The 16,723-nt window shown below is 36.8% G+C and overlaps 1 protein-coding gene across 1 annotated transcript in view; it reads right to left on the bottom strand.

Moving 5' to 3' along the window:
- The window catches only part of LOC110171006 (protocadherin-15-like), a 290,940-nt gene that overhangs the window by 192,501 nt on the left and 81,716 nt on the right, over nucleotides 1–16,723 (bottom strand). The window contains exons 4-6 of the mRNA XM_055150550.1: nucleotides 15,889–15,954; nucleotides 1,268–1,428; nucleotides 812–967 (exon numbers count right to left, since the gene is read on the bottom strand). Coding sequence (XP_055006525.1) covers nucleotides 812–967; nucleotides 1,268–1,428; nucleotides 15,889–15,954 — 383 coding nt within the window. The remainder of the gene's footprint in view (nucleotides 1–811; nucleotides 968–1,267; nucleotides 1,429–15,888; nucleotides 15,955–16,723) is intronic.

The following is a 16,723-nucleotide window of genomic DNA, read 5'->3' as shown; positions in this document are numbered from 1 at the left end:
TTTTTAAAATGTATTTTATTTGGCAGTTTATTTATTTAATGTGTTTATTTAATCATTTAGAAAGTTTACTTTCATCACCCTAGTTACATACAAAGTGAATGGTTAATCTATTGTATTAGTCAATTTGTGTGAATAATTTGAATATAAAAATTTAAACTGTGGTGTTTCTTCTCACAACAATCGTAGCATCCCTACCCTACTTTGGTAGTCAGTGTTGTGGCGAGGCCAATATTGAACAAATACTTGATTTAACGGGAGTCAACGTCCCTAAGGTTGCTAAGGGGACATGCGAAACATAACAATATACTTCAAGCTCAGACATGACGTCAAATCAGAGGTCCAAGTGGGAGTCGGAAGATAATCGAACGCAAGGTCAGTTCTTCAATGGAAGTGTTCACTTAACATGTTAATACAGAGGCTTTAATGGACGTGAGTGAAGCCCCACCCCCTACTATGTTTGCTTTGCTGTTTTAAACAAGTTTAACTGTAGTTAGCTCCTGTAGTGATTTATAAAACCTAATATGAAATTATTGTTTCATTGTACTCTCCTTTTGAACGCTCTGTGGCTGCCATTAGAATTTTTTTTTGTCAAAATTGAATGAAAATGGGGCAATCTTTAGGGTAAAAATCTTTGGAATAGCTATTGCATGCATTGGCGGCTAGTGCCCCCTCAAACCCCACCGTTGACGTCCCTTCACCAGACCACTTTAGCATAATATAGTATAGTACAGTATAGTTTGTCAGCATTCATAACCAACACAAATCTTCTCTCATAAAAAGTACATTCCCTCATACATGTGTGTGCGTTTACCTCGCTGATGGCCTTGTAGTATCTCGGCTTTTGAAAAACTGGAGCGTTGTCATTCTTATCTCGTACCACAATCCGAACTTCATGAAGAATCACAGTTCCGATTAGCATGTTGTAGCACTGGACTTGAACAACGATGGAGTGGATTAGCAATGGTGGCTGAAATACACCAAAAGACACAGAACTCAATTTAGTAAATCACATTAAAAGTTTGTCTAATAACTTTTGCGGCTTCATCAGAAATGCTCCAAATATGCTGAACTACTTTATGGAAAATAAAAAACAGCAGGAGTCTTGAGATAACGTTCTATTTGCTAAAACAGATGCCAAAAAAGTAAATTAAATCATTGCGGGATAGAAAGAAGCCAATCAAATAAATTTCTTGGCTGAACATGGCAAGTTTGTACGGCATTGGGGATGTACTTGAGCTCAAAATTAAATCAAAATATCCTTAATTACGTCTCGATCCAAGAGGCGTCCGGTGCTGTTGAGGTACAGGGCTTGCTTGGCGGGGTCGAGGAGCACCCAGTAGTCGTAGTTGTCCCGTAGGGAGAGGGAGATGGTGCGATTGGGGCCGTCGGCTATTCCGTTGATTCTCATGTTTTCCACCAGTATAGTACCTGAGGAGAAATGAAGCTGTAAGTACTTCAATTGAAACTGTATTAAAGCTCTTTTCAAAATGGTGACAGTAAGGAAGAAGAAAAGATTAGGTTCAAATAACGTATTACAATGTGACAAGATGGAATACAAAAATAGGGCAAGAGGATTGGACAAGTACGTAATGACATAATTTCAAGATATTTTTAGCAAGAAAAATGTCTGCCATTGGATGGAGGCAAAAAATATGAATTTAAAGTGGTACATGCAATTTAGGTGAAGAAAAAGCATCTCCAGAGACAAGCAGATCCTCCACCAGAAAAGTTAAATAATGCACCTTTAAGAGGAAATCAGGACTACTAAACCAGGCCTGAACCCACATCCTGATAAACAAGAACTAAATAAATGACTGAACCAAATAAACAAGAAATATTTTCAGGATAATACCATGACTAGTGCTGATATCAATACTAAGGAAAATACTCTATATTCAATACCAATTCCAATACCACAATTGGTGCTTCGCACTGCTGAACAGTAACAATAGGCCCTACACCACCCATGGCGCTCGGGCCTAATGATAATAAAAAAACACACACTTGAATGTAATTTTCAACATAAAATAAAAATAATTTCTTTGATATCACCTTGTGGTCTTATATCTGTGTAATCTCTCAGTCGTCCCAGTATGTGCCATAGTGGTCCATTAGTGTATACTAGTATAATAGCTCAGATAGCAACCTTAGCAGTCAAAGAGGAACAGAGTCAAGTTGAGCCGATTTTAGTGCAGACCCAAAGTGCATTTATTTCCACAGCCAAGAAGAAAATCGGAAAAATATTTACAAAAAAATTTACAAAAGTTAAAAACAGGCATGGCAAACCCTATGATCATACACAGCACCTTCTTCTCAACAAAGGTGAGGGTGGCTCCTTTTACAGACCACCTCCTTTAATTGGATGAGCTCATCTTAAAGTACAGGTTAAAGTTAAATTCAAATAAATTCCATTCTACATTTAAAGAGTTAATCATGTCAAAAACAGTGATCCAAATATTCAATTTAATCCAAATACAAAAATATATATCTTTATTAAATTAGCAGTGTTTTATTGTTAATTTTAAAATAGTAAGTAGAAAAGTTAAAATATCTGTGCACAACTCTCAAGTCCCGGGGTTTCAGAATGGCCGCCCATTCGAGTCAAAAGGCCGAGCTCAATGACGCATGATTCGCCTTTAGCCCGGTGAGGTATTTCCCGTGACCAAGCATGCGCAGTAGTGCTCTTCTCTCCCATGGCCTGGGCACACGCAAATGCACGCGAGCGCATGCATGGAGAGCGGGCTTGTGCATCACGTGATCGCTTTGACCAATTGGAGTGAGAGGAGCAAGAGCGGAGCAGAGCACGACAGGAGCTTTTGAGCTGAGAAAAAGTTTATGATCTAAAAATAGGTAAAAATCGACAACAAATCCGCCATTTTTGAAAGTTGTAGGTGCCCTGTCAGAGGAACACGAGCAGCTTGTGATTACATTGCGCTTTATGAGAAAAATCTTGCCTCAGCCCAGGGGATTTTTTTCCGCTGAAATTCCAGTGAGAGACCACTACGTCAACTGGAGGCAGCTACGAGCTAGCAATACCCTATCCAGTTGTTTTAATAGATCCATGACCCCCTCCTTCTAAAAAAATGGTTGCCTGTCCCGGAACTTTCTTAAGGTAATCCGGCTACTCGGGGACTCTTTTAGCCAGAGCACCTGAGGCAGACAACACAAGAGGGTAAGTACAATTCATTTCAACCACAATCTACTTATTTAATTTACTTAGTTCATTTTCTTTACAGGCCACTTTACTGCAAAACCACTTCAATCAATTATCAATAAACATTTCAAAACTTTGCTTATTTGTCTCACCTGTTAGCTAGCACCAGCCTATGTAATGGACTACCTACTTTACAACTAGTCTACGTGCTCTTATACTTGTTCTGATACAGCTAAGGTCATTCTAAAACTATTCAGAAAAGGTTAATTTCTGTCCTGTGAATGTGATTTTTTTTAGTATTAATACCTGCTCAAATGAATAGCTAGCTTTGATACTAGTTTTAATATCAATATCTGATTTTCAATACTTTTCATAACCCTAACCATGACTGAACCACAAAACAAAAGGAATTACCAAGATTAAGCCAATCCAGGATAAATTCAATTCCCAACATCCAAATTACATTACATTACTAAATGAGAACAAACTGCACCAGAACTAAACCAGGGAAAAAAATCTGATGTAAAGACTTTAAAAAGCAAAACAAAAAATACTTAAAATGAGCCCAAACTGAAATAGCCCCTTCCAAATCACAAGCAAGCAGAACAAAAATAAACCAAGCTACTCCTTCACAACACTAAATGAGCCCCCACTGTTACCCAGGCCACAGTTTGAGAACTACAGCTTCAGTTCTCCTTTCGGCAATATTGATTTTCAGAATATTATGTGGGCTGGAGCCAAGGTCATGCGACTGTGAGACCAACAAATTCAATTTATGGACCAAATATCCAACTCTCTTCTTTTCTTAAACCAATTTTTAAAACATTCTGGGATTGACTCGAAATGGAAATTCAAAAAGACAGACAGGAATAGGGAGTCGTGCTGGCCTGGTTGGATGCAATAACGCTCTAATAACTTTGAATCTTTCATCTGTAAAAAAATAAAAAAATAAGTAAAAGTCATTTGTATGTAGAGGCAGACAGTGGTAGAAGTAAAGGTTTATTGAGCTCCGAAACAACAAACAGGGGGCGTAGTTTGGAGCGAGACATGAGAAGCTAAATCCAGACGAAGAAGAATGGATGTGTTTGTAGTGAAGCTGCATATAATCTTTCAATTAAGGCTGAGCCGAAAAGGATTTAGGAAAACAAAATGGGAATTAAAAGGTAAGTTTCACTGGGGAAGTCGTGAGGGATAATGTGACACAGTGAGAAGCAGCCAGACAATGCAAGGAAACAATTAAAAAGAGGGAGAAAATAAACTAGGATTATGGCAAAACTGAACCAGAAACAAACTAGCAATCAACAAGGACTAAACCAGGTCTGCGGAAAATGGAACAAATCCGAAATGAACACAAAAGGAGAACCCAGGACTAAAATCAGGACTCAAATCAAACTGAACCAAAAATTATACCAACAAAGTTGAATATAAGTTGCATACACAATTAAAGGTGCACTGTGTATTTTTTTGGTTCAGGGTCCCTCACCTGCTTCTACGGATATGTCATTACTCGGCTTAGAATGTTCCACATATGATATTCAACATTTATAAAATTACAGGTGGTTTTCTAGCTTAAAAATACCTAGAAAAAGAGGCATTCTGACCGTGAGCGGGGTTGCCTCTCCAAAGATCTGACCTGTAACTTGGTCCAGTTTGGTGATAGAAAGGTTTAATACCATACTGTGTAATATTGCTGACGTACGTACAAAAATGTTGCCTATGTGACTTTCAGTGTTAAAGATGCATGTAACGTTTCTGGTGGAGGGCCCGCCACCTGCTTGTCTCCATGGAGATGTAATTGTTTTGTCTGGAACATCCCAATAAAGCATTAAACATCTCCATCTTGTCTTAAAGTTAGTGATGCAAAAAAAGGCAACTTGAGGTGGAAGTGAGCATTCCACAAGTAAGACTCTGAACTCTGGACATGGGGGGTTTCAGAGACTCAAATGGCTCAAAGGCTCAAATCGATTCTCAAATGGACTCCAAGTGAGCAAGTTTGATGAAGTTTGTTGAAATGTATTGATTGTATTCCACAAATATTAATTTATTTTGTCTGCATGTACACTTTTACTAAGAATTCTACATAAAGTTTAATAAATGAGGCCAGAGGGCATAAAAGATGATAATGCCGTGTTTACAGGTCAAATCTGTGGAGAGCCCACTCATAACCTAAATTACTGTTTTCTGTTATTTTCTAGCAATAAAAGGACCAAGTTTTAATGCCAAACTGTAGAACAGTCAAGCATAGTACAAATATCAAAATCGATGAAGAAATAATACAGAGTGCAGCTTTAATAATAGCTCAATATACTAAATGGTGTTAAAGTTCTCTTGTGCTCGCTGTCAGAGGGTAAGTAAAAGCCAGACGGGCAGGGTGACACGACCGGCACAACTTAGTGACCTGAGAAGACAGAAAAGTGCAACTATAAGATCAAAGCGTCTCCCGGAGTGATAAAAGCTCTGAGTCTGCTTTGAAGCCTTTGTTACTATGTGCTATAATTATTTGGAAAACCTAAAAGTAGAAAATAAAGCCCAACTTGTAGACATATGTAGGCCTGTCACGACTTATAGTTCAATATATGAAAGCTGGAACAATGTATTTAGGGGTTTAATATTTATCGTGTGCACAATTTCTTTGCAATAGTGGGGAGATATTTGTCATTTTTATGTAAAAAGGTCAAATATGAGCTGTAGAGTGCTGAATAAATACCTTCTATAGTTAATTATTAGTTCATTCTGCTATTTATTTCATGGGTTTTAATGATACAGTATATTTCAAATTAAGATTATCCAGCGTGGTTTCGGTATCACAAAGTAGTTTTAACATTATCGTTTATCACACTATTTTTCTGTAGCAATATATTATGCTTGAAAATGTGTTATTGTGACAGGCCTAGACACACAGTATGTTATGTAACACCTTGTTTTGGTGTAACAAGTTTGCAGCTGACGCACTGAAATATTGCCATTTGTGCCAAAGGTTCGCCATCTATTTGTCTCCACAGAGTTGCTTTTTTTCTTATCTATCTAGACAAGTATGCAGACGTGCAAGTTACAGGTCAGATCTGCGGGAAGGCTGCTCACAATCCATGTTTTTCAAATTTAACGCCATCCTGTGAAACATGAAATTAAACACTAACCCATGGAGACAAGGAAACGGACTCAGACTCTGAAAAAAGTGACTGATATTACGTTTCTTTATTTGTGACTCACTGTAATATTTACGCTATAATGGTTGTGTTATTTTCTCACTCAAATTGTAAGTCTACAGACAGACCCAATAAATAGCTAGAATTCTGTTAGTCACCTGTTTCACCTAACATTGTAAATTCTTCCATTGCTTTTTTATTGTGGATTTAGCTCAGAGAGAAAAACAACAAACACAAAAAGGTTCAGCCTTTTTGATTCATCACAAACAAGAAGCAATTAATTCAAAGTGCTTAAACATCAAGGAGGAATGATAAGAAGATTTAGTTAAAAAACACAGCATCACATTTTGAAGGTTATTGGAAAAAAAAAAAAAAACAGTGCAAAGCTTGGTTAGTATTTCATTTTTTCAGTTTTAAAATAATGGAATAATTTGGAAAACAGCCCTGAGTTTATACACCTACACTTTTTAGACACTGGAGCCCTCTCTGTTATAGGACTGGGAATGAACAATGAAAAAATAAATAAATGGAGCCATTAGGCACTGTGACTGCTATGATAATCGAGCCATACATTTTCAGTGAACACAATTTGAAGTTAGAACTAGCCCAGTAATAGTTTATGGACTTAAAAACACTGTAAACCTTTGGATTTTGTATCTGTGACGTAACTATCCAGGGAAAATTGAAACAAAGAGTTATGTTTATAACAATTTTGCATAATAAGTGCCAATTAAACAACATCCTTTACAGATCATAGTAAATTCTAGCATAGTTTGGTCAAAGGTCTAGTATGTTACTATGCTATACCCAGCATATATAGAGTTAAAACTCTGTCCCTTTGTAGCCATCAACAGCCAATCAGAGCGTCTCATATTGAAGTATGTATCATAAAAAAACTTTAAAGGTCCTATAGTGCACAAAAATGTCTTATAAGTTATAAGCCATGTCAGAATGTTGTTGTTACCTCATCAAAAATATACCTGGAGTTGTGTTTTGTTTCATTTACACGTTTGAGTATTACATGTCTTATTAGTCTGTCTACATCTCCAAAGCTCAAAATACTCTGTTCCACTTTGTGATGTCATATAGAGTTAGTTTTCAAGTTAACAGCTACCATTAACCTTTTGTTCAGAAGAGATTGGCACCTCCAGGGGTGAAATCATCCAAATTATTCTAGTGAAGGTGTATGGAGATTAAAGCCACAGTGGAGCACTTCCTGTATTAACACATGACATCACAAGGTGGAAGAGAGTGCTTCTGTTTGAAGGAAGAACTAAATACCTAAATACACGGGGTAAACAAAACACAACTCCATTTATGTTTTTGTTGTGGCAGATCACAAAATATTGTAATGTGGAGCCTTTAATAGCTCACAATACAACACCCGGAGTCATAATAACCCTATGAACTAAATCAAAACAGCCTTGTCTTCTAATACAAGGTGATGTAGGATTTTCCAATTAACCCATTTTATTGCAAACACAGTCATGGGTGATTGACGTTCTGGAGGTGTTGTCTGCTTGTCAATCTTGTCATGGTTCTTGTAGTAAACATGCTCTGCTCCTCCACGCACGGACAGAAACAACACACGGGGCCAGCGGCACTTTGAACAATCTCATATCTGATCTGCCACAAATCAAATTGGGTCACGGCCTTCTGCGCTGCTATGGAAACCGTGTCAAGCACTAGCCCCGTGATTCGCCGATCCTAAATAAACGGGGAAATTTAATGGAATTGGCTTCTTCATATGAGAAATGGGTTAGAAAATGGAATTCATTAAGATGGTTTGATTCTGTTCCATCTTTAAACTATCTCTGCTCTAGTGAGAAACATATGGGCAGAAAAGCATTAGAAAGATGAGGGCTGCACCTTTAGCCGCTGTAGCTAATTTAATCCATCAAGCATTAAATACGAATAGGCTTGTTTTACAGTGTGTTTCGGAGTAAAATTATTAAAGTGACCACTGCTCAGAGCTCACTACTGTATAGAGGTAGGTGATATCAAATAAATATATTCTTATTCTTATTGTAATATAGATTTTCTGAGTCCAGATCGCAATTTCACTTCACCTCACTTCACTGTGATTGGTTGACTCCACCTGTCACTCAAAGCTTGACAGAGAGACTGACCTATATTATGTATAAATAAGATATTTTTGTTTAAAGAGGCCATATTACACTATTTTCTGATGCATGTTATAATCTCGTTTCCTCCTCATAAACATACCTGGAGTTGTGTTTTGTTTCATTTGTTTAACACACAAATTCTGCGTATTTAGACTGAGTTCTCTCAAACTGAAAACATTTTGTTCCATCTTCACCATCATCATGTCATGTGGTAATACAGGAAGTGCTCCATTATGTTTTTACTCCTTTGAACTCCATATACCTTCACTAGAATCATTTGGATCATTTCAGCCCTGGATTTGTCAGTCTCTACTATACAAAAGGTAAAAGGTAGCTGTTAACTTTTAACACTTAAAAATGGGCTTAGCAAAAAAAAAGTCTAAATCAGTGTTGGCACTATGTTAGGGCATCCGCAGCCTCTGATAACATAAACAAATTAAAATTAGTTGGGAGTTATGGAAAGAAATCTTTTTTTTTTTTTTTTCATGCACATAATTTGACTTAAGCTGTCAAAAATTTTATTTGGTATGTATGATTAGAGCAGGAGTAAATGAAGACACTGATATAAAAATGTTGGACAAAAATCTGTGCTGCATAAAAATAATATAGTATTGTATTCAGATGTACATTTTCTCACAGACCACGGGTATTTTAAAGGGGTGCATGAAGGTTAAACTGTTACTTTGATTTACAATACCGCTAATAAAAATTTCACCAATTTTCAGCACCAGTATGTTTTAACCATAAAGATACACGTAGAACACCCCCAGCATGATGTCATTGCAAAGAACTAATACTTTTTATTATTAAGAGGAAGTGGCTGCTGATGATTTCTTCTTTTGAGTCATTCAGTAATGACAGAACATTTTGCGTGGTGTCCATACTTGTCCAAGCTGTGCCTTCTCTGATGCATAATTAGACACAATGAAATAATTTTGTGGATGAAAACAAAAATCACAACTATCTTGTTATATTGTAAAGGCAGACTGGAGAATCATCATGGAAATACAAAAGAAAACAGCAGAGTAAGAAAGACTTTGTGAAACAGAATCTGAAATAAAGCGTAAAGAGAATATGAGGAGGAAACGGTTAGAAAATGAAGAGTTGAAGGTGCATTAATAGATTTTTTTACAGGACATTAGTTCGACTGGGGCCAGGTACAAGCCCCACACTGGTGTAATCATGGCTCCTGCTGCTCTGCTCTCTCACTGAAGGAAGAATCACATTTTACAGGCTCTCAGGTACAAACAGGAAACAACGGAAAAATACTGACTTCAACTGACATCAAAATAGTAGTGGTGATGTTTCATACAAGCATTATATTTGACCACAACATCCCTAGCACTAGCACAAAAAGTTATATTTTCTTGTTCTTTTTATTAATCTATATAATTAAGTAAAGCAATTAGAAGCAGTAATGGTGCATAATTACCTTTTCTACTTCAGTAAAAATGTGTTCAGTCTCAGCACCTACCTGTATTACTTATTACTCATTATTATGTGGGCTGTTTTGTAGGGAGTCTGTGTTTACAGGATCCTGCAAAGGTCAAATTTCTCTATTGGACAATAAACTTTTTACAAATTGAGTCCCTCTTTGCCAATTTTAAAGGTGCTGTACCTGATTTTTACTGTTTCATAAACCTGAAAAACAGAGCTAGTTCATTTTAAAGGATTTGCAGTGGTCTAAAATGATTCCTCACTTACCTTATGCATTCTCAGCATCATCATTTTTCACCATAAGGACTTGATAAGCTTTTCACACCTTTCAGAGAACAGAGTTTTGCCGTCATGGTGCAGCTATAACATACTAACAGCACACTTCCTGATTATATAACAATAAAACGTGTCATAATTAGATGCAGACAGTACATCGCAGAATTATTTTGACCTGAAGAGCTGTTTATACAATATATCTGTACTGGGGCGGAACTAATTTTGCTCAAGTGCATGGGAAAACATTGGGTACTGTCACTTTTGGCTTTTATTTTGAAATCATTCTCTAAATTTTGAAGCAACATAGATTTCAATTTTAAGTTTTGAAGTTGTTTTCAAAGGTGCATGGTGTAAGATGTCTGTAATGTTTCACTAGAGGTCAGATCTGTGGAGAGGCAACCTATTTTTGAGCTGTAAAAGCACCTGTAATTGAATAAATATAAGGTAGAGCTGGTTAGTTGAACATTCTAAGCAGAGCAATCACATATCAAGAAAGTGATGGACCTTTTTTTCTTCTCTTTTTGTGTAAACTCCGCAGTTCTATTTACTACATAGACCATGGCAACATCAGCAGCAGTTTGAAAATATCACCAACACTACCTCAGTGCCCCCCCCCCCCCGTCCTGACCTTGGCATGCGTGTGGGTCAGAAAAACATGTTGACCACACAATGAAGCCATGTTGAAACCTAGCATGTCCCAGTGATTACATTCTCCTCTTGTAAGCGCTATTTGGACAATGACATTATCCTTTATGCGGCCTGAAGTTTGTAACACCACTCCAGCTTGCACTTTGGGTAATATATTTTGCCGCTCGGAGCCTGGTCGGTCCGTGTTCAGAATAATAACACTTTAATTTGGCTTAGAGACCTGCGTCCCATTATCAGTGGCCAGGCTAGATTAGCGAATCACAGTATATTTTCAGCAGCCGCGCTCTTATAACATTTGAGCGGTGTAAGCTATGGTGATTGTGTTCTTTTTTACAGGCAATGAGATATGCTAATGCGGTTTTAAATTATTGATTTAATCTTTAAAGGGAGCTGTTATGAGGCACTCGCTGCGAAAAAGTGCATACAGACATTTTTATGAAACATCTGTCACACATACAAACAAAATACAACTATGAATTTATTTGTTTACGTTCCCTTCCTTCTACATGCAAGTACTGTAAATGCACAATACACAATGCTGTAACACTGTACATAGCTTCGTATTGGTACAGCACTGTGAAATCAAAATAACCCTAGGCCATATATTACACATTGGATTCTTGTGAGCTTTCATGTTATAATGCGCTGATGTCATGTACTGGTAGTTTTCAATCTAGCAGCTATCGTTTGTGGAGATTGGCAATTCCAAGGCTGAAATTATACACATGATTCTAGTGAAGGTGTATGTGGAGTACTTCCTGTTATACCATATGATATCACAAGTGCTAAAGTGCTAAATATGAAGGGTTTGTGTGAGAATAAAAAAAATAAAAGTCAAGATATGTTTTGTATAGTGTTGTTTCCTCATCACAAACATCCCAAAGATTAGAAAATTGTGTGATACAGGCCCTTTAAAGTATAACACTGCTTAGTAAGGATACAACCCTGTGACATCAAAATAACAGTTTTCTTGTTGCTGTTGTTGTTTTTTACTATTAAAGAACTCAAATGGAGCTAATTAGCAATTTTGCGCCTAATGGTGCACTCCAAGCATTTGGCGGCAGGGATATTTGCCACCTCCCACTTGCCCTGGAAACCCGCTCCAACTAGTAATTCCCACTTGTGAACTGGGAGATAGTCTGTAGGGACTCCCACTGCTCTTTGAAGATAAACTGTGACAATGCAACAATATTCTGTTATTTGAAATGTTGGAAACACACATCTTTGCATATCTTTAGTCTATGGATAGCATTACTATTTAGATATGAGGAAATTCAGCTCTGAGGTCAGAACTTGTCATTTTCAAGTACAAAATAACCAACCTCCCAGATGCAATACAACATTTTCTTCATTTTGTGGACTTGAGATCATTCAAAAGATAGATTATTTAGTTCTGATTTGTTAATTGCTAAGACAACAGTCCCAGTTTTCGTGACTCTAAAACCCGTGGACAGGCTGGGTACACAGTCAACTGCTCATTCTGTTAATGTACTATTGTTTAATGCCTCGTAAAACAGATGTCATCACTTGAACCATGCACATTCTCACAGTAGGCCTATATTTATCACCATATCTGAGGGGCCATGCCAAAGCCCAAGGGATTTAAAATAGAAGATAACAGATTCCCAACATTGAATCTCACCGAATCCAATGATCCAGCAGAACGATACATGACACGGATGCGTGCTTGTCTCAACATGAGTGACATATGGCAGTTAGTGGTTTAAATTTCCTGTTATAGGCGACATTTTGAGAACTGCACTGATCAAAAGGTAGAATATTTCATTTTGAAATGCTAAATGCTGTCTATATGATAATGCAGAAATCAAACAGGGATGTTGTTGTACGCTGTTCAAAAGCACTATGCATGTATTCAGATTAGAATAAACAAGCACTCATAACAGTAATGTGCTCGCTGAATGAAACATGCAATTTTTAATTACCCTTGAAAAGCCCTTGAGCCTTTCAATCAGGAACTGCTTTTAAAATGTAATTAATTTCATCATGTATGTCCGACACAAATCTGCATTTCATTATCATGTAATGAGGACTTATGTAAACGTGTGACATGGGGTAAATGTAACTACTATGGATAAGGAAGTCTTTAATATGTAAACGGAAACAACTACAGTATTAAAAATACACAATATGAACAATGTCAGTACAATGGGTGATGGTAATTACTATGTAAATATGAAGAGTTCAAAGATTATAGTATTCTGTTTTGTATTTATTTTATTTATTCTTTCATTATTTCTTGATGATCTAAAACATTCTATGATACTGATGATTACAGTAATTTTTCTAACCTGCTGATGTTATAATTAAACAAGGTATTAGAAACATAAGTGGTGCCAATATCTCATTAAACATGGCCCAACATGTAAAAGCTAATTTTTCCCCATGTTTTATTTTAGCTAAAATTGTTTTTATACCAGTACAGGTATAAAATATATAAGTAGCTCCTGAGGACAAAATATGCCCACTAGGGGTGTGCAAAAATATTGAAATATCAATACATCGTATCATTTAATGTGATGATACAGTATTGATATCGTGGGCTGCTGTATCAATATATTGCTAAGAGTACTTTTTAGTATATTTTACAAAATTATTTTGTTACAGCGCTACAGTTGTGTTGCTTGTTCAGAGAAAAGAAACTCGTTTATGTAACACATTTGACATATTCACTGTTTTGATGATTAAAAAGGACTTTACACAAGAAGTGATTTAACAAAGACTTTTAGTATGACAGCCATGTTTTAGTCTTTATTTTTTATTGAATCGTAACGAATCGTTTTGAAATATATAGTATCGAATTGAAAGCTCACTGTATCTAGATACATATCGTATCGCAGCCTATGTATCGTATCAGCAACTTCTTAATGATACCCAGTCCTAATGTCCGCTGTGTGCTGTCTGCGTCTATGCATTATATTATCTGATAAAGTATGTGTTAGAATGCTATTTTCATTCACTTACATTACCGTGGCAACAAAACTCCGCTCTAGTCTCTTAAAGTTGTGAAAAGTGCTAAACTTATCACAGTGAACAATTAGGAGTCTCAGAATAGATGAGGTAAGTGAGGAATAACTTTGGATGGCTGCAAACCATTATTCAACTTCAATATTTTTAGGATCCACAACAACTGAGCACAGATAACAAAATACTGTTAGAACTTACATTTTACTTCTATGGGGTATTAACTGCTAACACATAACATATTTAGATCAACATTTTATCTTTAATTGATCTGAAAATTCTATATTCTGGGAAAACAACATATTATCAGGTTTATAAGCTTCACTTTCCTTTTAGATGCTCTGAATCTCCCTTCCCTTTGCTCTCCACGCTAAGTCACTTCCCCTACAAAGCGCTATGACACACAATCAGCATGTGGGCTGAATATTCAACAGCTGACAGTAAGGAGGGTTTGAATCGCTGAATTACAGAAACATGTAGAGATGACATCTGAAACTTCTTCAGATGTTGTAGATGTTTTTGATGAAGGAACATGTTATAAAATGAATGTTATAACATGGTAGAAAGCTAAAAAAATATATATTTAGTATAAAATCAATTTAGCCCCTCTTAAAGCACACGTTTACACACATGTAACCTGGTCTCATCTATTCAAACACAGTATTAAGCTCACTTACATGTGTCTTATATATCCACACACTCCTCAGTGGGACTGCGTGTTTGCATATAGCCTCAGTCCTCTCACGCGTCTCAGAAGCCTCTAATTAGCTCCTAGAGAAGAGTTTAAACTGTTTGGTCCAACTCTAGAGACATGAACGCTGAAGGACTATCAGCGCTGGGCAAAATATACTCAGACACTTTTATTTTTGTTGTGTCTAGAGACCCCTCCAAGGTGGATAAGAAGAAGCTTTCAATTGGTTGTTTTCTATGCAAATGACTCACCCTGAAGTTTATGTGAATGGCCATTTTATTCCCAGACAAGGCCGAGGCTATAGTATTTCCACGTAGGGTTTTATTTTCTTTGTTTATGCCCTTTTGTTGACATTTTAGGTAATAAATTCTGTGAGTTATAAGGAAATTATACTAGAGTGCCTCATTTTACCAACCAGATGTTTAACAGAGATGGCAAAGTATAAAACAAAATTTCTTTTCTAATATTCGCATTAAGGTACTTTTTTTTCTACCTCATTAAAAAGTACATTGTGCTCTAACTAGAAGTAATTCATGTCCCTAAATGTGATGAAATGAGCAAAGCTATATATTTAAAGACGGGGAGTTGTGCAAAATCTGCTTTTTTGAGATTTCCACCATGTTAAAATGTTGTTCCCTCATCAAAAACATGTCTGAAGTGGTTTTGTTGTGTTGTTCATGCATATTTGAATAATCTAGGGATCTCCTCCAGGCACTATTGGAACTCTCATTACAAAATACAGCAAAACTTCACAATCCTGATGCGATAGTTTCATTAGAGCGATGCACACTTATAGTATTGTTATAGCGCTCTGAAGAGGGAGTGATTCGCGCAGGGAGCAACATTAATATATCGTTTTTGGTGAATATAGCATTTTCAAAACAATAAAAGATAACATGGTGATCTAAATATGCTGCGTTAGCAATTAATACCCCCTAGACGTGCAAATGTCCCCTCTTTAAGATGGATTTTGTGTCTCTACCTTGACCCTATCTGCCAATCCATTATACTCCACATTTAACTTTGTCCTTTGAGATTTCCACACGTCTTAACATAATAACATTTCTTGCAAACACAGTGACTATTAAATGCTAATGTTGTATGTCTACAAAACTACACAGACTATTAAAACAATAAGAAATGCCCTACAATGGGATCAAAGTTCACTGATGAGGATCTTAGCAACTGCCATAAACAAACCCTCCATGTGCCTGACCACATTTACAGAGAGCCGCCCTCTGACTCAGCCCTGACACGACTGGCCCATAGCTAATGCATAATAATGAGGCTAGGTTACATGCAAATCCCAAAGTGTTCCAAAGGTCAAGATCGTCTTTGTTTAGACTAGTGGCATTAGGTGATGCTTATCCGAGAAACTAAAGTCTTCACTGGTCGAGAGCACTCCACAAAAGCAAATAAAAGACTCACCATTGGGACTCTCCTCGTCTATGGCAACAATAGTAGCTGGAGGGCCGGATCGGGCAAGTTTGCATTCTGAAAAAGAAAGGAAACAACACAGAATTAGTCAGTGCTATTAAAAAATGTTGGAGTACTACTATTAAAAGTCCCATATTAAGAAAAAATTCAACATTTCAGTTTCAAGTCATGTTAGAATGTTGCTACTTTGAGTTGTGTTTTGTTTCATTCACACATGTTTGAGTAATCGTATATTATTGGTTATAGGATTATTATTATTATTATTATTATTATTATTATTATTGTCAGGTAGAGGTAGATTTCAACAGCTACCTTTTATCTTTAGCCCCCATCCACACTAGTACATATTAGAGTCGTTTTCGTTGCAGATGCAGTGTTTGTTGACACTAATCCGATGGAAAACGGCTCCAGAGATGGAGTACGGATCTGATCCGGCACTGTGTGAACACCTGGAAACGTTGATATGCTGATGTAGGTCTATGCGCCACAAGGTAATTCACCGCAAAAACACTAAGAGGCTAGAATATATGTCCATTCATATATACGGTCTATGCGTATGACCTGCAGATGTATAATCTCTGAAAAATTTAACATGAACCATCTCCAACGCGATAGAAGCACAGAACAGACTCAACGTTAGCAGAACACCCCTCTGCCACAGAAAGAACACATATAATCCACTGAGTCGTGTCCTTTAGTCCGACAGAAGCTAAACCACATCAGCGCACAATAGTGAGCATTTTTTTGAGCGCTCAGATGCATGCAAATTAGCCATGCAGTTTTAAATTTCATTTCTGTAAAATGTAAACAAATATGCGCCAAGCTG

Source organism: Boleophthalmus pectinirostris, unplaced genomic scaffold (genome assembly GCF_026225935.1).
Source record: "Boleophthalmus pectinirostris isolate CB_2022bp ecotype Guang Dong unplaced genomic scaffold, ASM2622593v1 HiC_scaffold_14, whole genome shotgun sequence".
NCBI lineage: Eukaryota > Metazoa > Chordata > Actinopteri > Gobiiformes > Gobiidae > Boleophthalmus > Boleophthalmus pectinirostris.
This window is presented reverse-complemented; position numbering and strand designations above follow the sequence as displayed.